The 26,798-nt window shown below is 44.3% G+C and overlaps 1 protein-coding gene and 1 long non-coding RNA gene across 6 annotated transcripts in view; both read left to right on the top strand.

Moving 5' to 3' along the window:
- Positions 1-4,865, top strand: part of LOC133380920 (cholinesterase-like) — a 28,249-nt gene extending 23,384 nt beyond the window's left edge. For 4 of the 5 annotated variants that reach the window (XM_061619144.1, XM_061619143.1, XM_061619145.1 and 1 more), the window contains exons 4-5: positions 1,021-1,086; positions 4,610-4,865. In XM_061619144.1, coding sequence (XP_061475128.1) covers positions 1,021-1,058 — 38 coding nt within the window. In that variant the 3' untranslated portion in view covers positions 1,059-1,086; positions 4,610-4,865. Of the gene's footprint in view, positions 1-1,020; positions 1,102-4,609 lie in introns of all 5 variants that reach the window. The other variant, XM_061619147.1, reaches the window with a different exon arrangement.
- A 13,963-nt stretch (positions 4,866-18,828) lies between these two features.
- LOC133380917 (uncharacterized) lies at positions 18,829-25,322 on the top strand. Its single transcript, XR_009761583.1, has 2 exons — positions 18,829-18,977; positions 22,995-25,322. It is a non-coding gene; the product is annotated as an uncharacterized LOC133380917 (long non-coding RNA).
- Positions 25,323-26,798: the final 1,476 nt, after the last annotated feature.

Here is a 26,798-nt window from a genome sequence, read left to right as displayed (position 1 = left end):
GTCACCAGTGGCGGCTGCCTGGTTGATGCTGATCCACTGACACAGGGTCTTCTCAGTGGTGACATTTGTTGAATGCCCTCCCTGGTCCCACACATTGCTGGCAAATTACCCGTTCCCCTGCATTTCACCCCAGATGGCATGAAATCTTCTCACTTTCACTGAGATTTGGGTGACAGGGCAACCCAATACCACTGCATCTGTTACAGTTCTTCATAATTGGATTTAAACAATAAATCAATAATGTCTTGCTCATTTTTAATTCCCTGTTTTGAAATGGAAGTTTTGTTTGCACATTAACTACTCAACTTATATGAAATATTGTGTTCTTTATAGTATGTGGCATTCTAAAATTAAATATGTAGACATAAAGGGACAGCAGGCAGTCCTACTTGTATCTGCTCTTGCTTTAGAGCTATCTACATTTGGCTGCCTGGCCTTAGATAACTATAAACAAATCTGCACTACAGAATCAAACTCCTAACTGCTCCTTTTGGCATAAGGTGGTGACTGTGTTTTATACTGTGGGAAATAGATACAGTAGAACCAAAGGAGAAAATGGGAAGAGTCCTGCTTGCAGGCTTCCCATGGGCATCTGGTTGGCTACTGTGAGAATAGGATGCTGGCCTAGATGGGCCACTGGCCTGATCCAGCAGGCTGTTCTTATGTTCTCAGTGACAGTCTTTCCCACTTCCTCTTTTGTCTATATGTGCTCTTCAAAGCTCAAATTAACTATTTTCCCAGTTCACTTGGAAAAATGATTGTGTGTGTGTGCACGCATGCTCTCTCTTTCTCCATCTCTGTCTCTTTCTGGGCTGACCCAGGGAAGAGAACTGACCAGAGGGGGTAGTGCCCATGCCCATGGCATTTGCTCAAAAGTCCACAGATGCCCATGGACCTAAAAAGGTTGGCAATCCCTGTTCTAGAGTCTTCAACATCCCATTTCCAGATTCAAACTTCTCTCTGGTTGTTGTGTTACACTCAGGACAGTGATCTCTCTCTGCTTGTTCCTTTCTTTTGCAGGCAAATCCAACAAGGATTCTGCTGCACCAGGAAGATGAGAAGGAATCCACTACAACTCCATAGAAGGTATCCTCATGAAAGGTCTGCAGGGTCACAGAGGGATTGTTTCTCAGTCTCAGATCCTCTTTTTTGCAGGGGGAAGGTGACCTTGAAGGTCCAAAAGGCAACAAACTGGCAGGTCTGGCCCAGCGAGGTGCTGTTGCTGCTGCACGCAACGGCTTCTTAGAGGCATGGAGCAGGAAAAATAGCATAGTATAGAAAGATGAAGGGCAGAGAATGAATAGGTAGAGCACACTGAACATCTGGAAGCAGGACTTTGCCATCCCTCCCTTCCATTTTATCCTGCTTAGGAGTCTGCACAGTCCACCTCAAAAACTGTTTCCTCTCACAACTTCCTGGATCCAGATATTTTAAATGTAAACATGGGCATCTGTCCATCTCTCCAGTTCAAGAAGGCTTTGCACTGGAGCCCTGAGGGAGCTGAAGTTTATGAATGCTTTCATGTGCTACCCCACCTCCTGAGTAGCCTCAGATGCAGCTTCCCTGGTGGTCTTGAAGCTCCTGACTGGAATGCCATCTCCTCTGTTCCCTTGGCCAGGGGAATCATGAGGTGGGGTCCAAGACACCACTCAGAAACTAGGAGGGTTTAACAAGCAGTAGAAGAAACAGTTTCAGTTGTGGGCCATGCAAGCCATTATGCAGGATAAAACGTAGGGGAGGAAATGTCCTAAAATGAGGGGTGGTGGAGGAATGTGGCTTACCATCTACGCTGCTCCCATGGCTCTGGGAACCATGAGGAGGTGGCCTAAGAGCCAGCCAGGAAGCCAGGCAAATGGTGTGGGGAAGTTAGGGGAGAAGGAGGGTTTAAGAAGCAGCTGAGGGCTTCCATGAACACGGAGGGGACCCCACGGGATCTCTCCGCTAGGAATCACTCGCAAAGTGTCTTTTCCTGCTGAGGATCACAGGACATGTTTGCAACAGAAAGTTTGTTCAGTGCTTTTTATTCTGGCTATTCCCCCACTTTGGGTTTATTTATTGATATACCCTTAATCATTTGCATTTCTAAGCGGTATACATAAAACAAATCATACATACATAAAAACAACAGAATAATAAAATCATAAAAAAGCCAAGCATCACTTTAAAATGCCTGCTGGGAGAAGAACATTTTGGTCATGTGCCTGAATTTCAACAAGGAAGGTGTCTGTCTAATCTCAGTTGGGAGGGAGTTCCACGGACTTGGGCCCACGACACTGAAAGCAGGGCTTCTAGTTGTTACGAGCTGAGCATCTGAGCCAGCCAGTCCGAGTCCTACTCAGAGTAGAGACCCACTGAAATCAATAGACATGCTTAATTGAAATCCCTTAATTTCAGTGGGTCTACTCTGAGTAAGACTTTGTTGGCTACAACCCTGAGACATCCATTTGGGGTGGGGCGTGGGGTGTGACAGACACAAGGCAGGGCCCAGCCATTCAGAACTGTTCTGAGAAGTGCAGAATTTGTGTCATGATGGACACAAGGGCCAAGCAGGCAGTATTGTGCCCATCCAGCTTCTCAAATGGGGGGCAGGGGCGTGGAGGGGAATCCCACCTGAGCCCAATCCTGGGGTGAAAACTTAATGACTTTATTAGTTTTGCAACCGCAGCCTTCCATAGATGGCTATCCCAGACACATAATTTAGATATATAGTCTTTTTTTGAAAAATTTCGGGCTTATCCAAACGGAGCGGGATAATCCACGGTTTCCATATTCGGTTTGGCATCTGATAGTCCTCACTTTGCCTTTTAGTTCGCTCTTTCCCAATTAAAAAAAATGTTTTTTTGCACCCGCACCCGCAGCGGTAAGACCCCTACATTCTTTTAGCTTTTTCCAAGCTCCGCCTCTAAAACCTCCCCCTATCAACCAATTGGTCAGCAAAAAAATGACGTATGCTCCTCTCCTCCTTTGCAACGAAGCACAATATGGCTGTAAAGGAGTTCTCACCTCCGAAGGAAAGGCTGCTGGTCAGTTTCACGCCTGCCTTGTTTGTATTTGCGATATTATGCTTAAATGAATGTATGCTTTCTGCCTTTATTGATATTTAAGGAGATACACATGCTGGCAATTGCACTTATTTCTCCAAAAAAGCAAGAAACGTGTCAACCCCCCTCCTTCTCCCTTTCCTTCCCACAGAGAATGAAATTGACAAAGCTGGAGCAGGCTTGAAACTGACCAGCAGCCCTTTTCTTGTTTGTATTTGTGATATTAAACTTAAACGAATGTATGCTTTTCTGCCTTTATTGATATTTAAGGAGATACACACGCTGGCAGTTGCAAGAAACATGTCACACACATCCCCTCCTTCTCCCTTTCCTTCCCAGGGAGAATGAAATTGACAAAGCTTTCCAGGGCAGGGGTGAAATCGACCAGCAGCCCTTTTCTTGTTTGTATTTGCAATATTACACTTAAACAAATGTATGCTTTTCTGATTTGAAGCAAAAACCCCAGCAAGTAGAATGAAATTGACAAAGCTTTCCCACCCCTTTCTCGCTTGCTGTGTATTGCAGATCTCACCCAGAGCGACTGCCCAGTTTGTAGCAGAGCTTGGAAAAGTTACTTTTTTGAACTACAAGTCCCATCAGCCCAATCCAGTGGCCATGCTGGCTGGGGCTGATGGGAGTTGTAGTTCAAAAAAGTAACTTTTCCAAGCTCTGGTTTGTAGGCTGGCAAAAAATGCACAGTAGTTTCAGACCCTCCCCCGACACCCCACCATTGCAATGACTGGTTCAATTTTCCCAGGCTTATTCTTGCACATGTGCAAAAGTGCAGATACGTGATTGGCTGGAATGAGGAGAAGGGGCAAGGGGAAACGCCCAAGAAACGCCCATCAGCTCTAAAGTCCACGGTATTGCATCCTAACTCCTGAAGGCACAGCGGATGATTCCCGATTTTAAACAGCAAATCGCATTTTTGCCGGTATTGCAAGGAGCGGATTTAACCCGAGAAAATGCGTAACAGCGTGAGACGTCATTTGGACGACCGAAAAATAATGAACACACATAGCGGGCGTGTCACACATTTTGCAGTCATTTGGATGAGCCCTTCATCTCTGTGTTATTGATAATTATTTTATATAATTCTTTGTACTGCACAGCCACTGCAATCCAAACCCACTTTGTACCAGGCTGAGTGTGCGTGTTGTGTTGGGCAGAGGTGTCCCTCTGCTGAGCCCTGCTGGCCTTAGCCAACCTCCATCCAATGCCAGCATCACTCCCCTGGCGCGGTGTGTCCCATGTTGTCAGCTGGATCCCTGACAGTGGCAGCTGATAGGAAGGCCCCAAACACTTTCCCCAGGTGCCTAGCCAGTGTTTGGATTATTGGAGCCACAGAGGGTTGTTGTTGTTTTTAAAAAATGAAGAACATTATAAATATATAAAAATAAATACAGTGTAAAATCTGCAATTTGTAGTTCAGCAGAACCTCATATTGAACCCTCCTGATTTTCCCTCACTCATTCTGACTGCAAGTGTGATTTCTGGATAGGTTTCTCATTTGCTCAGTCTATATTGCAATCTGACCAATCCATGCCCCCCCCTCTTTTAACCAATAGGTGTTGCTTTGCTTCATGCCCCTCAAGAGCAAGACATTACCTGGGAGAAAAATGACAAGATATTCCAAAGAACGAGTTCTCAGGATCCATTGGATATACAGAGTGTGAACTTGGTACGATAACAAGAATCTAATTAAAACACACAGTTGAAATTCTAACCAAATAACTATTCTGCTGTCTGAGAAGGACGGTCCAAGCTGTTTGGCAAATGCAACTGTAGATTCCTGAGACCTCTAATAAACACTTCTTGAAATTGTTTGTGTGAAACAAGTTGGTATGAAAGAAATCTAAGAATGGAATTTGCAATGAATGTTAGCAAGTATCTCTTAGTTATGCCTTGCTCTTTAAGGCTGCTTTCACACTGCAATTTATTTCATTATTCAGATGATTCCTTACCTGGGAATTTGCACATTATATTTGATCTTTCACACGACATACAAGTTAGCTCCTGAATTCTGGTGAAATGTAGTGCCAGTTTAGCACAAATTTCTGTGATAAATGATACCAGAAATAATCCGTTAGCAAGGCTGGGAGCCTGGAAAATCATGGGAGTTTTTTGCTATCTGCAGCCGCTCACATGACAGGCATCTCAGAATGTACCACATTCCTGCCCTTTAGTCGCAGGGGTTTTTTTTGCCTGATGAAAATTGCACCAGTATTCCAGCATCGGTGCAGATAGGAGCAACATTTCCCGCGCACACCCCTGTGTCAATACAACTAAAAAAATGTTAAAAGTCAGATCCTAAAGGGAGAGGGCTCGAATGGTGACAGGATGAGATCTTAGACCTCCTACACAGTGGGGAACAGTGCGCATGTGTATAATGGGTGAGGGACAAAAACAAGCAGTGTGAAAGACAGTTGCGCAAAATGCCAGTATTTTGGCTGAAAAAGCTGCTGTTCCTTAGTACAAAAGGTACTGCAGTGTGAAACAGATTTTAGAAATCGGGACAGAAGCGGCACCTTTTTAATCTGTTAAGCTAACACAATTAGCCCCATGTGTGAAAGCAGCCTATGTTCAACTGAGGCTGTTCTTATTCATATTTGCAATGGACCTCGTCTAACAAAATCTAAAGGGTTTTCTCCTCCTGTATGCCTTCCAACGCTTTCTTCAAGTTTTGTACTTCTATTTTCTTTACATCTCTGTCATGACCCTGGGGTCTGACTTCCCTTCTTTGGGGGATGAGGCCGGAGATTTGGAGTGGAACAGGGAATTGTCCTCAGGGCCAGCCCCAGATTTCATACTAACTAGAAGCACCAGAAGCACTTGGAGAAGAGGAGCCTGTTGAACCAGTACTTCTTCAACCTAAAGAGGAAGCATTGCCCTCCTCAGACAATAGTTCAGAAGCCCTAGTGGAACCACAGTCTCCTTCTTGAGAAAGCTGGGCCCCTTTAAATGGAGAGGCTTTGCTCACAGAAGGTGGAGCTAGACACCAGACAGAGCTAGCACTCCTAATTAGGGCTTATTTTGAGGATAACTGCTGCTGAGACAACATTTGAACTGTGTTCTTACAGAGGGCTATATGCAGCACTAGGGAATGTTCTCCCCCTCTCCTCCCCCCTGCATCCCCTTAAATCTGTTCTGGGGGGATCTCCCAACCCTCCAGAGCAGATTTGGGGATGCTGCGAGGCACATGTTCATAGAATCATAGAGTTGGAAGGGGCCTTGTAGGCCATCGAGTCCAACCCCCTGCTCACAGCAGGAAATCCACAGCTAGAGCATCTCCCACAGATAGCTGTCCAGCCTCTGCTTGAAGACATCCAGCGAAGGGGATCCGACCACCTCCCTAGGCAGTCGGTTCCATTGCCGAATGTTGGGGAAGGAGAGGGAGAAAGTCCTGTTGCACTAGTGCTATTCCTTGTGCTAGCACAACTTTTTTGTTAAATGCCACCCAGAATCTCCTGTTCGCAGCCTGTGAAAACAGGATGCTGGTCTAGATGGGCCACTGACCTGATACAGCAGGCTTTTCATTATACAGCCACAAGAGTAGCTGTATACTATAGCCAGCATGAATTTTTTGCATTCTGCAATGTTAAATTGAAAATACCACCATGCCATTCTGATACTTCACATAAGCTCGTTTCAAAACAAAACCTTACAAAACATATAGTCCTGAACTCAGAAACGCTAGCTTAACAACCCTCTAAATTTTCATGGCAATACACAAAACAGTCAGAGAGAATCGAGAGTTCAAAGTCTAAAACGAGAGAAAAAACCCAGACACCTTTTGGACTTCTTTCTGTCAGAGTTCTCATAATTTGTTGAAATTAATTAAAAACCAGGCATGTTCACAGAGTACCTGTAATCCTGTTACGGAGATTGCCCCATACGCTGTCCATCATCTTCTGCAGTTTAAAAGTTGAAAAAAATGCCTGGCTGATTTTTAATTAATTTAAGAAATTATACATTGAACCCAATGATAACGTTGGGCATGCTCAGTAAGAACCAACTGTCAGTGTTCTAAAAGCCAGACTCACAGCTACTTGGCTTGCCTAATCAGGGGGCGACACCCGCACCAGACTTTTATTTCACATGAGACAGACATGGCTTCCCCCAGAGAATACTGGGAAGTGTAGTTTGTGAAGGGTGTTGAGAGGAGACTCCTATTCTCCTGACAGAGCTCAGCTAGAGTCATTGCTTAAGTAGCAACGTATTGTAATCAGTCTGATGTTACATCAAACTGCAGTTTCAGATTCAACTGTTAATGCACCCAAAATAGAAATAGAACATAACCTCCAATTTGAAACACAAAAGGCTATCTCCACCATCATATGACATTGACCAATAAAAAGGCTTTGAAAATTAATAAAAATAAATTTGACAGAGTTTTCTAGGATGAATGAGGGAAATAAAAATTTCTGGATTAGATTCTCTGTAGAAACAATAGTAACACAGGAAAGAAGCAAAGTAAGAACACCAACAAACATACAAAAATGTAATTCTCCATCTTTGGAGATGGCAGGTGTTGCCACCACTCACCATATGCTCAGAGGCACATTACCAAATTCTTCCAAGCTACACAGGAAGTGGATTGGACTGTGAAAGACCAATCCAAATTGTGTTTGCATTTTGACAAATTTGTATGGTGGTACAATATCTCAGAGAGGAGGTCAGGTCTCCTGCTCCCCTGGTGCATTCACTATAGCCGCCCAACTTCCCTGCTTTTTAAAGTTTGATAGAAATATCTGTGGGCTATAGGTATGTTCTTAAACTGCAAGGGTTTTTGCCTATGAGTGAATATGCTCTTATGTTCCAGCCCCAGTCCTGCATGGAGCTGTCCAAGGGGCTACTGAAGCCTCAACTCACCTTGCCTCACCCCTCCCCACCCACCCCTCTTTTTCCAGATCTGAACTCCCCCATACTGCTACAGCTGTCACTCAAAACAGTACATTCTCTCAGATTGCAGTTTATTAATTATTATTATTATTATTGCTTACATGCCAGAATAGATTTTAAACTAAGCAATTGTAGCAGCCATTTATTGCTCTTCCTCTGTAAACCACATGCAAATTTTATTGACTTTCTACACTATGCATTTGAATAACACTTTCTGTGTGTGTGTGCTATTATATTCCATCCACACTATTTATTTATTTATTTATTATACTTGTATACCGCCCCATAGCCGAAGCTCTCTAGGTGGTTTTCAGTAACTAAAAACAAATACAATTTAAAATATATATTTTAAAAAACAATTTAAAACACAATTAAAAAATTTAAAACAATATAAAACACATGCTAAATTGCCTGGGAGAAAAGGAAAGTCTTGACCTCGTGCCAAAAAGATAACAGTGTTGGCGCCAGGCACACCTCGTCAGGGAAATCATTCCATAATTTGGAGGCCACCACTCAGAAGGCCCTCTCCCTTGTTGCCATTCTCTGAGCTTCCCTTGGAGTAGGCACCCGGAGAAGAGCCTTTGATCCTGAACGTAGTATACGGGTGGGTTCATATCGGGAGAGGCGTTCCATCAGGTATTGTGGTCCCAAGCCGTGTAAGGCTTTATAGGTCAAAACTAGCACCTTGAATCGAGCTCGGAAACATAAAGGCAGCCAGTGCAAGCGGGCCAGAATTGGTTTTATGTGTTCGGACCGTCTGATACCTGTTACCAATCTGGCCGCTGCATTTTGCACAAGCTGCAGTTTCTGAACCGTCTTCAAAGGCAGCCCCACATAGAGCACATTGCAGTAATCTAACTTGGAGGTTACCAGAGCATGGACAACTGAAGCCAGGTTATGTCTGTCCAGATAGGGGCGTAGCTGGGCCACCAACCAAAGTTGGTAGAAGGCACTCTGTGCCACCGAGGCTACCTGAGCCTCAAGTGACAAAGATGGTTCTAGGAGAACCCCCAAGCTACGAACCTGCTCCTTTAGGGGGAGTGCAACCCCATCCAGGACAGGTTGGACATCCACCATCCGGTCAGAGGAATCACCCACTAGCAGCATCTCAGTCTTGTCTGGATTGAGCCTCAGTTTATTAGCCCTCATCCAGTCCATTGTCACAGCCAGGCACCGGTTCAGCACATTGACAGCCTCACCTGAAGAAGATGAAAAGGAGAAATAGAGCTGCGTGTCATCAGCATACTGATGGCAACGCACTCCAAAGCTCCAGATGACTGCACCCAACGGTTTCATGTAGATGTTGAACAGCAGGGGGGACAGAACTGACCCCTTCGGAACCCCATACTGGAGAGTCCAGGGTGCTGAGCAATGTTCCCCATGCACCACCTTCTGGAGGCAACCTGCCAAGTAGGAGTGGAATCACCGCAATGCAGTCCCTCCCACTCCCAACTCAGCCAGTTTTGCCAGAAGGATACCATGGTGGATGGTATCGAAAGCCGCTGAGAGATCAAGGAGAATCAACAGAGTCACACTTCCTCTGTCTCTCGCCTGACAAAGGTCATCATACTGGGCGAGCAGGCTGTTTCCATGCCAAAATCAGGCCTGAAACCCGACTGAAATGGATCCAGATAATCGGTCTCAATCAAGAGTGTCTGGAGCTGGCCCGCAACCACTCGTTCCAAGGACCTTGCCCAGGAATGGAACATTTGCTACTGGCCTATAGTTATTAAGATTTCCTGGGTCCAGGGAGTGTTTCTTCAGGTCTCACTACCGCCTCTTTCAGGCAGCCAGGGACCACCCCCTCTCACAGAGAGGCATTAATCACTTCCCTGGCCCAGCTGGCTGTTCCATCCCTGCTGGCTTTTATTAGCCAAGAAGGGCAAGGATCCAGCACAGAAGTGGTTGCACGAACCTGTCCAAGCACTTTGTCAACGTCCTCAAGCTGCACCAACTGAAACAGGCGGCGGCAGGCGGCGGCAGGCGGCGGCAGGCGGCGGCAGGCGGCGGCAGGCGGCGGCAGGCGGCGGCAGGCGGCGGCAGGCGGCGGCAGGCGGCGGCAGGCGGCGGCAGGCGGCGGCAGGCGGCGGCAGGCGGCGGCAGGCGGCGGCAGGCGGCGGCAGGCGGCGGCAAATGGCTCTCCTTCCCTGGGCAGTGGTGTTCCCCTTCCTCCTGCAGGCACTGCGTCTCCAAAGCCACCTCAGCCAGCCGGTTTATATATCCCCTCCAGAGAAGGGACAGGTGGAAGGAATCAGCCACAGCTGGCTGAGTACGTGGGGCCTGGTCCTGCAAGGTGTGGCAACCTGCAGTGGATGTAACATAACTGTGTGGGTAGTGAAGGAGAAACATCCATTTTTAAATTTGTGCTAAAACACCTTTTCATTTAAGCTCCCTTGCATAATTACTTTCATAACTTTTTTTAAAAACATGTGGGCTAAAAAGTCTTTTCAGGGTGCAGTCCTATTAACACTTACCTGGGACTAAGTCCCATTGACTCAGTGGTGCTTATTGATTTGCAGCATTTATAAGCCTGGCAACTTGCTACAAGGAATATAAGAAACTCAGTTGCAAGAATGGAGATCAATAGTAAAGAAATAAATAATTTAAAGAGCATAATGCAGCATTTTAAAAAACAACAACCAAGTAGCAAAGAATGAAAATGTCAAGCAAAATATTTAAAAGGCCTGAGAAGTTTGTTGTTGTGATAAAAAGTCTTTGGCAAAAATGGCTACAAAATAGGAGCCCAGAGCACATCTCTGGAGAGTAGGGTTGCCATATTCCAGTTCCACAAATCTGGGCAGGTTAATTTGCATATTATGCAAATTATTTGCATATTATTATTTGGATTGTCCAGTTGTTTTGTTTTTGTGCCTAGGAATTACCACCAAAAACTGGGGAAAGCTGTGAGAAATCTTTTTTTTAAAAGCAACATTTTCAGCCTTAAATGCCTAGACTCTAGTTTCCAACACTATGGAGTATTAATTGATTGATTAAGAGGATTTCTATCCTGCCCTTCTGCTGTTAAAAACAGAGCTCAGCACAGCTTACGGATATAATAAAAACAATAAAAATACACAATCAATATAAAAACATAATAAAAACACAAAACAGCAACAAACATAAAGTAAGTCAGGGCAGCAGCATGGTTAACCATAACATATACAATATATTTCAGAGATGTGGTGGGTGGAGAAAAACAAGCCAAAATGTTAGGAAAAGGAGTCTTTCACACCACATGCTCAGTTCTAAATACTGTTGCAGCAAGTTTTACAAGTTCCTCCAGTATTCCCCTGGTGCAGGCACTCAGACATTCAAAGTATCTGTATGTTTCTTAGGTTTTATAAAAGCAGAGCTTTGCTTAACTCAAAATTTCTCAACCACATCTACACAGGTTCCACCTCCATACTCAAAATGAAACTGGGCCTGGAAGTGTGCAACAACCCCACACATACCTTGCTAATTAGATTACCAATGCCAGGATGTCTGTCTTATCGACTACTCTCCTGCTCCCCCACACACACCGGGCATCATGAAAGACCCAGTCCTGGGCTCAGAAAGAAAATAAATATCTGGTCCTCTTCAAAGTATTGATAAGCCTCTTGTTTTAATTGAAATAATAATTATAAATTCTTGTTCTTATCACTAATGGGAGTTAATTATCTTGCATATGCTGCTGTTGCTTCTATGGCTGTAACAGATTGAGGTTAAAGATAAGTGAAATGCAAATAGGAAAAAAAAACACAGAAGGCAGTAACACTTTTCTAAATGTAATACCATACCAACCACAACAAGAGTCCTATGAGTAAGGCAAAAAACTAAGCATCTCACAACCAGTCAGGATTCCTAACCAAAAACCAAAAATATGATAAATGAAGAAATATGTATATAAGCATAACTATTTATTTATTTATTTATTTATTTATTTATTTAAAATATTTATACCCCGCCCTATTTCCAAGGAACTCAGGGCGGCTTACAAATAAAAACCATAATCAATTAAAAACAAATAATATACAGTTTAAAACAATTAAAAATAGATTAAATCAGTAAAAGTTAAAAAATGACAATATTAGTTAAAAGCCCGTCTGAATAAAATAGTCTTCACCTGGGCACGAAAGGATGAAAGTGAGGCAGCCAGTCGAACCTCGCTAGGGAGGGAATTCCACAATCTAGGGGCAGCCACTGAAAGGCCCTATTCTGTGTTTTTACAAAGCAAGCTTGTGAGAAAGATGGAATAGTGAGCAGGGCCTCACCAGATGATTTCAAAGCTCGGACAGGGTCATAGAGGGAGACACGATCTAACAGATAGCCTGGACCTAAGCCGTATAGGGCTTTATAGGTTAAAACCAGCACTTTGAATTGTGCTCGGAAACAGATTGGAAGCCAGTGGAGCTGGTACAACAGCGGGGTTGTATGTTCTCTGAGCCCAGCTCCAGTTAACATCCTGGCTGCAGCTCTTTGTACCAGTTTAAGTTTCCGAGCAGTCTTCAAGAGCAGCCCTACGTAGAGCGCATTACAGTAGTCCAATCGGGATGTAACCAAGGCATGTGTCACCATAGTCAAGTCTGACAGGTCAAGGAACGGGCGCAGTTGGCGTACCAATCTTAGTTGAGCAAAGGCACTCCTTGCCACAGCCGAGACCTGTGCCTCCAGGTTCAAGGCCGAGTCCAGGAGAACTCCCAAACTGCGAACCTGTGATTTCAGGGGGAGTGTAACCCCGTCCAGCACAAGTTGGATCCCTATTCCCTGATCCGCCCTTTGACTGACAAGGAGCACCTCTGTCTTGTCAGGATTTAATTTCAGCTTGTTCGCTCCCATCCAATCCATCACTGATACCAGGCAACGGTTCAGAACCTTGACGGCTTCCTTAGTTTCGTTAGATGGAAAAGAAAAGTAGAGTTGGGTGTCATCCGCATATTGGTGACATCGAACCCTAAAACTATGGATAACCTCTCCCAGCGGCTTCATATATATATTAAATAACAAGGGGGACAGAACAGAACCCTGGGGGACTCCATAGGTCAATGGCCAAGGGGTCGAACATAATCACCTTCTGGGTTCGTCCCTCTAGGAAGGACCGGAGCCACCGTAAAACCATGCCTCCAAGTCCCATCCCAGCTAGGCGACCCAAAAGGATACCATGGTCGATGGTATCAAAAGCAGCTGAGAGGTCCAGCAAAATTAACAGGGACACACTCCCCCTGTCCATTTCCCTGCGTAGGTCATCCACCAAGGCGACCAAAGCCGTCTCAGTCCCATAGCCGGGCCTGAAACCAGATTGAAAGGGATCTAGATAATCCATGTCATCCAAAAATCTCTGGAGTTGGGTCGCCACCACCCGCTCTATTATCTTGCCTAAAAAAGGTATATTAGAAACTTGGTGATAATTACCTAATAATGAGGGGTCCAGGGAGGATTTTTTCAACAAGGGTCTTATTACTGCCTCCTTTAGGCAGGACGGTATTCTGCCCTGAAGTAAGGAGGCATTAATCACTTCCCTGACCCATTCAATTAGTCCTCCTCAGGCATTTTTTATAAGCCAGGAGGGACAAGGGTCTAATATGCAGGTGGTAGGATGCGCCTCTCCAAGGAGTTTGTCCACATCCTCGGATTGAACAAGCTGAAAAGAGTCCATTCTAATCGAGCAAGTAGAGGCCAAAGTTACATCCACAGAGACTGTATTAACGTTGGTGTCTAAGTCAGAGCGAATCTGAGTGACTTTATCTGCAAAATGTTGTGCGAATTCATCACAGCGGACTGTTGCATGGTCACCATCATATTCACAGGGGTCAGAATTTAATATATTTATTATTTACACAAACTGTAAAGATGTTTATAGTGCAATCCTAAATTTATTTATTCAGAAGCAAGTCCCAGCGTATTCAGTGGGGCTTACTCAAACAGGGACAGAACTGCAACCTCAAGTGATAAGCAACTTCATTCACACGACCCAAAATTCCGAATCATGCCACTTTACGCTGTTTTGCAACTGTTTATACTTGTTTTATGGTCATTGGATTTTAAATGGCTTTATTTCTTGTTGTGAGCTGCATTGGTTTCCAACCCTACCTCACAGGGGTGTTGGAAAGACTCCATACATGCACATGCACACACAGATGTATAAATACATACAGCCCATATAATAGTTTATTGTCAAACCAGTTGGTCATTGCAGAAAAATCAGTATTAGTTTTTAAAAAATCAGTATTACTTTCCTACAGAATAAAAACTGTAATACCTAAGTAAGTCCTGCCTACTTGCTTTAAAATTGGACTGGAGACAGAAAGAGTTAGAACACAAACATAATTCTTTTTTACATTCACTCCAAAGTCCCATTGATTTTCAGCACATTCATATGTTGATGTGTGTGCGTTGTTGCGTGAAACAGCATACGTTACATTGCAGTTAAGTTGAGCAAGAAACATCACAGAGGCATTAGATCAGGTTAAGAGTCTTTACTACAAGACATTATGGCTTAAGGCTTTAAGATTACATGTAGAGTTGCTCCCCCCCCAGGAGAGAAGTTCTCAGTTCAAAGACATGACACAGAAGACTCAGCTCAACACAGATAGCTGCTAGAATTCTCCCAGTCTATCTTGATGCTACCATGGCAACGGCCTTGGCTGTCCATTCCCAGACTGGGCAAAGACATAACTCTTTCTAGCTACAGATTTCCAGACTTGCAGACTTGATGGAAAATAAACTCAGTGACAGTACAGTTCAATGGTCAACAATTCCCCCTTTTTCCCATCATGTCTGTAATTCATGACAACAATAACAATAATACATTTCTACAATACATCTTGCAATACAGTTTACATTTCAGTACAGTTCAGAACATCTCTGTACATTTAGCTAACACTTTATTCAATCAAACTTTGGCTGAACACAAGTCAGATATAACGTATCAGGATCCATTTCAACCTGTTTGTGCATTCCAGGACTGGTCACCACCCCCACTGTGAATCTTTCAGGCGGTTTCCCTATGTTTGATCTTGTAGAACGTCTTAAAGGCACTAGGGCTTCTGCTCTCTCTGCCCCCCCATTTGTGCTTGTGCTTGGCACAGCGTGCCCACGATCCTCCATTTCCTCAGCCTTACGTTTCTTCGATCTTCGTTTCCCACAAATGAGCTCATTTAATGCATCTCTGAGTGGAATATGTGTGCCCTCCACCTTTATGTCTAGATTTGGCTTAAATGTTTGTGCTTGTGTGTCATCTGACCCTGTAAGAATGACTGTTTCCCTTTGATCCCAAGGCTTTTCTGAGACTTTAATGCTTCTGCTCAGAACTAATTGCTGTGTTTCTGGCAACCAAATTCTGAAATATGCATTCTGAAATCCCAAAACAAACCCTTGAAGTGCTCTGGGTGCAAGTTTGCCTCTTCTTTTTCCCTGTGAAATGTGGACCCAGCAATGTGCACCGAATTTTTGAATGTGTTGTATTTTCGGCTTTCTGCCAGTGATTTTCTCATAAGGAGACATTCCAAGTGCACTGTGTAATACCCTGTTGTGAATATAATTCGCATAATGAATTGCTTCTCCCCAGAAGGAGTTCCCTAAATTGCAATCCATTAGCATGGCTCTCATTGCTTCCTGAAGCACCCTGTTTTTTCTCTCTGCAGTTCCGTTGGAAAACGGACTGTAAGGAGCAGTGAAATTCTGGTTTATTCCCTTACTCTCGAGGAAGTCACTCAATGTTTTACTCGTGAATTCCCCCCCCTGGTCTGAGTGTATCGCTTTCACAGTGACGCCATGTTGAGTTTCGATTCTCTTAATGAACAGCTTCAGCTTCTGTTCAGCTTCACTTTTATGCTTGAGCAAATAAAGATTAGTGTATCTAGAGAAATCATCTACCAGTACCATAAAGAATTTCGCACCTCTGCATGAAGCATTTATTGGCCCTGATAAATTAACATGAACTAGCTGGTAGGGAGCTGTTGTGGTTCTTTCAGCCTCCCGGTTAATTGGTGCAATAGTCATTTTAGCTTTATGACAAGAATCACAATCCATTAACTGTCCACAGTCCTTCAACTTCATGTTTTCACTATGCATTGGGGTTTTCTTAATCGTGTCAAAGTTTGCATGCCCCAGCCTTTGATGCCATTCATGGACGCAGCCTTGATGTGTGTGTGCCTCAGCGTTTAACACAGCACACCCTGCTTGACTGCTTTTTATTACAAACTGAGAATCATTCAGGCTTCCCTGCATGCACACTTGATCTCCCCTCATTACAAAACATTGGTCTTTGTGAAACAAGACTGAAAAATCACAACTCACCAGTTTTCTCACAGACAACATGTTATGATGCAGTTCTGGTACAAACAAACAATCTGACAGTATTCCAAGTTTATCAAATCTCACCAGTCCTCGGGTTTCCACATTCTTGCATGATCCATCCGCTAGTGAAACAAAGTCCTGCACGTCTTCTGAAGCGTAAAACAAACTTCTGTCTTTGATTAATATATGGCTTGCATTGCTGTCAAGAAGCCAGTCAACAGGTGCTAAAGTTTGTGGCTTCTGTTTACAAACAAAGTTCACACTTCCCTACTTCAAGCCTCCTTCGCTGGAGTTGCGCTTGACTGCACAGTCTCTTTGAAGATGCCCACGAGCCCCACAGGCATAACAAGATTTCAGCCGCTGCTGCTCCCGCTTGTTTTCCTGTCTGCAGCTGCTTTCTTCTTTCAGCTTGGCTCTTTGCTTTTCCTCAGCACTTTTCGCCTCTTGTCTCCGCTGCCATTCCTGGGACAGTTTTTCCTCAATAAACGCAACGTTCAGACCTCCGTCAGGCATGGCTTCGAAAGCCATGACCATATTATTCCAAGTCCCATCGAGTGAAGCCAGGATCAGATAGGTCTTCTGAAGTTCAGAGTGTTCCATGCCTCGATCCTGCAACTCAGCAAATAGGCGCCTGAATTCAGTGAGATGCTCACTCATTTCACACTCACCCGTGAAGCGCATCTGGTACAGCTTCCTTGCCAAACACAATTTAGATCCCGCAGTCTGTTGCACATGTAGGGCCTCCAACACGTCCCACATCTGTTTGGCGTTTGTAACATCTCTCACGTGTAACAGTTGAGAGTCTGATAGAGCAAGAAGTATAAAAGCTTGCGCCTTCTGATCTCTACGCGTCCAGGCCGCGGTCAGTACCGCCGGAGGGGGTCCATCTATAATGTCCCATAAATCCTCTTTTATCAGCAAAGCCCGCATCCTCGGCTTCCAGCTGGCATAATTCTTTTCCGTCAATCTTTCCATTGGCAAGCCTCCCCCAGACAGGTTTACAGCCATGTTGCTCACCTCTGTCTGGTACAATCGATCAATCTGCCCTCTGGAACTCCGTCTGCCATTCAGACCAGCCACTTACTCCTGTGTAACGCGCTGTGGATCTGGGCCCATAACCCTGTTGATGTGTGTGCGTTGTTGCGTGAAACAGCATACGTTACATTGCAGTTAAGTTGAGCAAGAAACATCACAGAGGCATTAGATCAGGTTAAGAGTCTTTACTACAAGACATTATGGCTTAAGGCTTTAAGATTACATGTAGAGTTGCTCCCCCCCCAGGAGAGAAGTTCTCAGTTCAAAGACATGACACAGAAGACTCAGCTCAACACAGATAGCTGCTAGAACTCTCCCAGTCTATCTTGATGCTACCATGGCAACGGCCTTGGCTGTCCGTTCCCAGACTGGGCAAAGACATAACTCCTTCTAGCTACAGATTTCCAGACTTGCAGACTTGATGGAAAATAAACTCAGTGACAGTACAGTTCAATGGTCAACATTGTCTACTCAAAGTAAGTCCTATTGAATTAAATGGGATTTATTTTGGGCATATGGGATTAGCATTGCTTTTACAAAGAGCAAGTATTGGGAAGGTTTTCAAAACACTGCCCAAGCTCTGACTCCTGCACAAGAGGGAAAAAAACTGAAATGTATATACGTACCCAATTTATGAGATTTTCAGATAAACGGGGTGGGGGTGGGGGGTGAAACCACCATTTTGTTTTCTAGACACTGCCTCAGGTCAATGAAACTGAAACACAATCCCTGATTGGCTGCAATGCTGAACGGGCGGGGTTAAAGCTACAAAGTGCTATAGTACAGTACTGTTTAAAGAAAGATTTAACAGTCGAGGGGGTGGCTGATGTTTTTATGTATATCTCGAGAACCGGACCACCTAGAAACTTTTTTTTTTAATTAAAGCTGAGAATCCGGGCCACGTAAGGGGCTAGCCGGGCGCCGGGTGGCATGCATAGAATCCGGGTAAAACCCGGCTATCCGGGCAATATGGCAACCCTACTGGAAAGAGCCTCATGAAAACCTGTGGCTGCCAGAGGAGTGTTTATTGTCGGATCAGTGCTCCTTATGCATGCTAGTTTTTGGCAGTGTCCACATGATGTCATTGGCATCAAAATGCCAGCCTATATTTCCCCCACCATTTAATCTCAGTACCCTTTCTGGGAAATATTATATAAATTAAAAAACACCAAACTGTTGCCAACAGCTCATTTGCAATCTTTGAATGACCCATTTGCAAATTGAAGTACCCATCAGTAAGCACCGGTGAGTGAACAAAGAGTGCCTGTTTCAAATGCCAATGGTCCTCTTGGCTTCCCTAGTATTGTTTTGTCTTGGTTTCAGTAACCTCTGTCCCTGCTCCATCAAGGTTTCTACCCATGGCTCCTCTGTCTCCCAGATCTGTGCAGAATTCCCAGGGTCATGGCCCTTTTGTGCTGGCAGCACTTCCTATTCCATGCAAAAGCAAGGTCACTGACCCCTAGAGTGCCATCTGATCTTGCCAAGATGCCTCCACCTCCCATTGAGTGGGAGTCCAGAGGGTCACTGCCCTCCCTACATGCATACATGCACGCACGCACGCACGCACGCATGCACGCATGCACGCACGCACACACACACACACACACGGAGCTACCTGCCCTCTGGTTGTGATTTGTAAGACTTGCAAGCAACACAGAAGCTCCAGCAATTTCCTTTCCTCTTCGGACTGAGCCACAAGAAAGGCAAAGCTGCACCGAGGAGGTGAGTCTGAAGGTCCACTTGCAAGAGCGGTGCTTGGGGGAGGGCCAAAAAGGTGGCAGAAGAACGGAAGACAGGAACCATTATTTCTAGCACTATGTTGTCTTATGCTTGGAGATACAGAGGTTATGCCCTACTGCCCATCTTACAGGGGGGGCAGTCATGCAGTGGGCGCAGGAATGGATGATGTAGAGCACAGCTCTAGAGCTTTTCTGAGCAGGCGTGATGATCTAATCTGATGGAATGTGATGAATTCTCTTTGCTCAGACAAGTGAGTGGTAAGATAATGTGGCTTTCAGGAAGTCAGATCAGAGAATGAGGAAAATAAAAAAAGCAGAGGCTAGGTACTTCTTCTCTTTCCTTTGATGGGGTTCCTACTTCACAGCGGGAGTTTTAATGATGCCACTTTGCAGGGTTGCTTGCATTTCTAATTAAAAGCTAAAGGCTGCATTCAGCAGGTTGAACATATTTTATTAAAGTTCAAAGTGTTGCACAGACTGTCCCTATAAAGCGAAAAGTAAGCGCCACTTAGTTTAAAGGAGCTTAAAGGTGACTCTGCATAGGACTGCAGTCATATCTGATCGCAGATGTGAACCAAGGTCTTCCCAGCCAAATTCTAACATGCTAACTACCTTCGCCAGCTTATTTTTCTATGACCGTCAGCTGATCCTAATAAACTATGTATTATACTATGTACTCTTTGGTGGGATATGCAAAAGACCATAGGGAGTTCAGGCTGAGGATGCCCAATTCTAAGATATCTCTCTCCCTCTAAGCAATGGGGAACCTCTGGCCCATGGGTGTAATTAGGCCTGGCAAGCCATTTTCGCCAAGTTGCACAAGAGATGTGAAGGCCCCGGGGAAAAAATAAAAAAAAATAAAAATTACTATTTATCCCCCATTTTCCTCCTCTTTTGTTTTTTTTTTGGAAAAAAAACACTGGAAAAAAATTAAAAATGAGAAAAATCTGCTTCCCCCCCTTTTAATTTTCCCATTTTTTCCTGGGCCTTCACATCTCTAAGCTGCACCCACTTGCCCTAAATCTGACATCATATATAATGCCAGGTGTGTGTGTGTGGTGGTGAAGGTGTGGCTCCTTGTCAAAAGCAGGGTTCACAGGCACTGCCAGTCAGTGGCATATGGAAATCCCTGAGCCTTTGCCCTTATGTGGTTTGATTTCAAGATGTGCAGGCAAAGGAAAATGCTTCACATCAGTCATCATGTTGTCAGGTATTCAGCTGTGGGCAACCCCAACCACTGTCAAAATGGCTTCCCAGGGGTTGAGGGAGGTAGAGATCTCTCCTCTGGCTGGAAAAGGTTCCCCACCCCGGGGCCGATGTGTGCAAGAACTGGGGTGCAGAGCCAAGTACACAGAACAGGAAAATGTCCAAAACCAGAGTCCAGGCTGGTGAGTGACCCCACAGCGTGTTTGCTGAAAGAATACAAGGTTAGTAAACAGAATTGTCCTCTTTGTGCTGTCTAGCAGAGCAAAGTTTCATTTCTTTTGGAAACTGTTGGGCGGCAGGCAGGGCAGTTAGAATGCCAAGAGAAGCCCCAGTTTGTCCCTAGTGCTTGAGACCAGGTACAAGGACTCAGAATTGGTGATCTGCTAGACACCAGTCCTGGAGAGACAGATCACAGGGACACCACCCTCCTAACTTGCCCTTATCGGAAAAATGAAAATGAAAAGTTTATAAAATATACTTCTATGGGTATGCTTTAACCTGGATTCCTGCATAGAGCAGGGGGTTGGACTTGATGACCTTATAGGCCCCTTCCAACTCTACTATTCTATGATAAAACATACAGTTGCTAATATGTTAGGGACAAAAATGTGTGCACCAAAATGTGATGTTCTGCTGTATCTTGTGTGGATGTATTATTATTTGTATCAGAGAACATTTCTGAGTGGAATACTGTCTGCTGTGTTTTTACTTGTTTTTTTATAAGAGTATTTACAAACTGCCAACTCATTAAAAATATCATGGCATTGTAGAATAATTATAAAATACATGAAATACAGAACAAGCACCACAACCAAACCAATGCTGATGATATGCAGCTCTATTTCTCCTTTTCATCTTCTTCAGGTGAGGCTGTCAATGTGCTGAACCGGTGCCTGGCTGCGACAATGGACTGGATGAGGGCTAATAAACTGAGGCTCAATCCAGACAAGACTGAGATGCTGCTAGTGGGTGGTTCTTCTGACCGGATGGTGGATGTCCAACCTGTCCTGGATGGGGTTGCACTCCCCCTGAAGGAGCAGGTTCGTAGCTTGGGGGTTCTCCTAGAACCAACTCTGTCACTTGAGGCTCAGGTAGCCTCGGTGGCACGGAGTGCCTTCTACCAACTACGGTTGGTGGCCCAGCTACGCCCCTATCTGGACAGGGATAACCTGGCTTCAGTTGTCCATGCTCTGGTAACCTCTAAATTAGATTACTGCAATGCACTCTATGTGGGGCTGCCTTTGAAAATGGTTCGGAAACTGCAGCTTGTGCAAAATGCAGCGGCCAGATTGGTAACAGGTATCAGATGGTCCGAACACATAAAACCAATTCTGGCCTGCTTGCACTGGCTGCCTTTATGTTTCCAAGCTCGATTCAAGGTGCTGGTTTTGACCTATAAAGCCTTACACAGCTTGGGACCACAATACCTGATGGAACGCCTCTACTGACACGAACCCACCCGTATACTACGCTCAACATCTAAGGCCCTCCTCCGGGTGCCTACTGCGAGGGAAGCTTGGAGGGTGGCAACAAGGGAGAGGGCCTTCTGAGTGGTGGCCTCCAAATTATGGAATGATTTTCCTGATGAGGTGTGCCTGGCACCATCACTGTTATCTTTTCAGCGCCAGGTCAAGACTTTCCTCTTCTCCCAGGCATTTTAGCATGTGTTTTTTAAATTGTTTTAAAAAAAATTAAATTGTGTTTTAAATTGTTTTTAAAATATGTGTTTTAAAGTTGTATATCCGTTTTTGGTGTTTTTGTTGCTGCAAACCGCCCAGAGAGCTTCGGCTATGGGGTGGTATACAAATACAATAAATAGATACAATAAATATATAAATAAATAAATCCAGTGCTTTGTGAATCCATTCTAATGTGTAATGATTTCTGTTTTTAAGGGACTTCCTCTATTAATTCTGATATTTTTTTTATGTCTCTTGCTTGCATGTTCCTTTGTTTTCACTTATTCCTCCTGTCTCATTAATGCTAGGTCTAGTTGGCCTGTAAATCAGCATGTGGTGCTCTGTCATATTTTGATCTACAGCACATTATATATATATATATATATTTACAGTATGTACTTAAGGTAGACGTGGGGGACCTTTGGCCCTCCAGAAGTTGCTGGACTACAACTCCCATCATCCCTGCCATTGGCCATGCTTGCTAGGGCTGATGGGAGATGTAGTTCAGCAACATCTGGAGGGCCAAAAAATTCTTGCACTGTCTTAAGGAATAAGAAACATCCTGTTATTAATCCACATGAAAGGTGATGTGGACAGAGGGACTGTTAGGTAAAGTGAAATTAAATAACAAAATCTATACTGAAAGCAGAGGTAGTGTATGCAAATCCATCTCTCGACATTAACAAGATGCAGGCATGAGGGCTCGATAGACAGCGGTAGTGGGCCATATGGCGGGGCGTCCCATGGAGCCACTCTGCTGACACAGGCATTGCTGCAGCTTACCTTGATGGAGTGAGGCTGCACAGGTACATTGGTAGATCATCTACACAGTCTGACCTCAATGACACCCTGCCCAGCCCCATCCTGGTAAGCAGCAGTGACACTGGTGCTAGGAGGACAGCTCAACAGCTCCATCCTAACACATAGCCCGCTACTGGTGGATTGGTATGTCCCATATTTGCGCTTTTAGATAGAAAGTTTGGAGCAGATATTGCTTAAGAAAATATGCTATAATTCATATTTTTCTTTAACATCTTCTATTTATTTCAGCTACAGTTGCTATGCTTGGTCTCCCCCTTTTAGTTATGTGCTTCTTCCTCCACCTCTCCCTAAAGGTCTCCAGCTCTGTCTCTGAAGATGACATGATGGTCTTATCAAGTAGTGGCCTTATCAAGGGGAAGCATCTCCTGACTGGCTCTGCTCTGTGACTGTCTGCTTGTGACTGACAGCTGGGCTGGAGTGTTCAGACACAGAGAAAGCTGTGGAGTTGATGTGCCTTGTTCCTAAACGCTGTAATGACATGATGAACCTGGGCCGTCTTCAGGGCTTTGAGGGCAAGCTGGCAGCCCAAGGAAAGTTGCTGCAGCAGGATACGTTCTATGTAACGGAACAGGATTCTGAAGTTCTCTCTCGGCCGAAGTAACACAGAGTTTTCCTCTTTGAGCAAATAGTCATCTTTAGTGAGCTTCCTAGGAAAGGCTCTCCGACACCTGGGTACCTGTTTAAGAGAAGCATACAGTTGCATTGGGCCAGTGGCCACTTCTTTCCCTTCAAGATCCATTCCTTTGGACTTCTCCTGTGCTCATCCTTCTTCTCACCCACATTTATTTATTTATGTATTGGCTATTGTAAATTATAAATTGTATTGTTTTTATTGAGGTATTTTGATGTATTGATGTATTTTATTGATGTATTTTTATATTTGTGTTTTTTGTAAGCCGCCTTGAGGGCCTTTTGGCCAAAAGGCAGGATAGAAATAAACAACAACAACAACAATAATATCCCCTATGCTGAGCCGGGGATATTGGCATTTCCAGAAGCCCCTTCCACACCAGCCATGGAGCCATGTCTTGGAGGCCACCATCTTTTGCAACTTGTCTCCAGATAAATGTTTCTGGTATCTCTGATGGAGCCATATGGACTCCAGCACACCACTTTCAGAGGACTGCCTCTTTCTTAACATCTGGATGCCATGTCCATGACCCTCTGTCCTCCTGCCCTTGTTTGGATCCATGGTGGAGGATTTTTGTCTGGTGCAGGCTCCCTGGAGGTGTCCCATGGAGCATTCTTAGCTGCTACAGAGAATAATAATAATAATAATAAAATTTTATTTTTAGGCCGCCTATCTGGCCGAATGAATGGCCACTCTAGGCGGCGTACATAATTAAAAATACAACATACAATACAGTTTTAACATATAATATAATTATAATCCACCAACTTACATCTATACACTGTAAGCTAAAACTATCTAGGAGACCTGTATGCCCGCTGAAACAACCAAGTTTTTAATCCTTGGCGGAAACCTACCAGGGAGGGGGCATGGTGAAGGTCGTATGGCAGAGAATTCCAGAGGGTGGGGGCCACAACTGAGAATGCCCTCTCTCTGGTCCGCACCAGCCTAGCTGTCTTAACTGGTGGGACCGAGAGAATGTCATTGTGGCCTCCATTAATTACTGCTTAGGGATCTGGGGCTTTCTGTACTTCCCAGCAGATGCCCCAGGAGACATTGGGTTGTGGAATCAGCAGCTGGCTCTGAAGTGGGTGAAGGAAAATGCTGATCTCTTTGGTGGGGATCCAGCTCAGCTGACTCTCCTTGGCCAAAGTGCTAGAGCAGCCTCAGTGGATTTGCATCTCCTCTCACCAGCAAGTCATTCACTTGCCCACCAGTATGATTTTCTGACAACTCATGTTTTTGGGTCCTTTGGGTAAAAGAGAATGTATAAATATTTGCAGTTAAGTGGATTATGATTGACACCTGACCTAGTCCAGGGATGGGAAAACATATGGCCCTCCAGATCTTGGGCTCCAATCCCATCATTCCTGATCATTAACCATGCTGGCTGGAGCTGATGGGAGATGGAGTCCAACAACATCTGGATGGCCACAGATTCCCATTCCTGTCCTGGAGTTTAGATCAAAATTAGCAGTGAGGAGGGATATCATCAAAATGTGGCATCTGTTCTGTCAGCCTAGAGAGTTCTGGGTTCAACATTCCCAGTATTTTAAGTGCCTGTGTGAAAAAAGGAAGCACTGCTAAATAAGGACCATCTGTACACTTGACTGGTATAACAATTTTTCTTGGTGGATGTAAAGCTTTGGCTTCATAACCTCGGGAGCTGAGGCCCATTTCACAGATTACAAGGCAGCCAATTTAGGTCCAGACCAATTGTAAACTTCACAGGCAGTCACAGCTAATCCTTGAAGAGTGTAGCTATGTGATACATGTGTTTGCAAATACGTTTGCTGCTATTACTGTTTATCTGTGAATGTAAAACATCCTAGGTGTGTACATTTTAAAAAAATGTAGTTTCTAAAAACATCCTGATTCTCCAGAAGTCAGTACCATTATTTGTTGTAAACTGTCCAGAGAGCTTCGGCTATGGGGCAGTATACAAATGCAATAAATAAATAAATAAATAAATAAACAAATAATTCCACAATTATGTTTGGAGGTTTTTTCGTGTAAATTTTACAAAGTGTTGCTGTATTTCACATCTTCACAGAAACCAAAACAAAAGAAAATGATTTCCTATATGAAACTTCACTAAAATTGCAAAGTAAATCAGACATATTTAAAGTGACCATCTAAACTATATCAATTGTCTTAATAATGTTGCTCCCTCCCTGCTAAAACAAGATCAGCACAGCACATGTCTTCTTTCTATTATTTGGGCTGGTTGCAGGTGTTGCCACCACTCACCATATGCTCAGAGGCACGTTACCAAATTCTTCCAAGCTACACAGCAAGTGGATTGGACTGTGAAAGACCAACCCAAATTGTGTTTGCATTTTGACAAATTTGTAGGGCAGTCCAATATCTCAGACAGGAGGTCAGGTCTCCTGCTCCCTTGGTGCATTCACTATAGCTGCGCAATTTCCCTGCTTTTTAAAGTTTGATAGAAAGACCTCTTGGCTATAGGTATGTTCTTAAACTGCAAGGTTTTTTGCCTATTAGTGAATTCATTGTTATTCTTGTTATGTGGAGGGTCATGCAAGCTGACTGGATATTGTTCGTATGTGACACACGAGAGATGACAGAACTCCACCTTTGCTTGCTTGTATGATTTTGAGAACCTCATCAAAAAAACCATTTTTGTTTGCTTGTTTCCAATCCTTTGGAGCAGGAAAAGGAAGCTTTTTCAGTTTTAGGGCTGTATTCCCTCCCGGGCAACCTTCTTGGGGGTGGGGCCAGAGGCAAACGCGGGTGGAGCATTGATGCAAATATTACCTTTGAATACCAGGCTAGTTCTCTCTCTCTCTCTCTCTCTCTCTCTCTCTCTCTCTCTCTCTCTCTCACACACACACACACACACACACACACACACACACACACACACACACACACACACGTTGTGTATGGCATTCTTATAGTTCAAGGACATGTTCCAGCCAGACAGAGAGACTTGGAAAGGTGCATTTGGCTCCCAGCCCTGAGGTTCCCCCAACTGCTTTGGAGGATGCGTACAGCTCTTCTCCTGAGGTGGAGAGTTCATTAAAAATAAGAGGTGAAGAGCATGACTGTTCCTCCCCTCTGCAAGATTGTCGTTCTCATTTCTAAAACAAAAAGTGGTTTAACAATCAATCCCTTTTCCCAGGGAATTCTGGGAATTGTAGCTCTGTGAGTGGAATACAGGTCTCCTAACAGCTCTGAGCAGCCCTGCCAAACTACAGTTCCCAGGATTCTTTGAGAGAATCCATGACTATTTAAAGTGGTATGATACTAGGTATGGGATCCGTTGGCTGGTGCCAGTTCAAAAGCATTCCACTGACCTAATATGCTGGTATCGAATCAAAGTCGTTCTTTGTCCTCTAGCTGCTGCTTTTATTGATGGTTTTTTTCCCCTTGCAAAAAATATTGATATTAATATCAATATTTTTAAAGTATCAATAATTGTAAAGAAATATTGATATTCTGA

This window comes from Rhineura floridana, chromosome 3 (assembly GCF_030035675.1).
Source record: "Rhineura floridana isolate rRhiFlo1 chromosome 3, rRhiFlo1.hap2, whole genome shotgun sequence".
Classification (NCBI taxonomy): Eukaryota; Metazoa; Chordata; class Lepidosauria; order Squamata; family Rhineuridae; genus Rhineura; species Rhineura floridana.
Note: the sequence above shows the minus strand (reverse complement) of the source record. Positions and strands in the feature narration are given on the sequence as shown.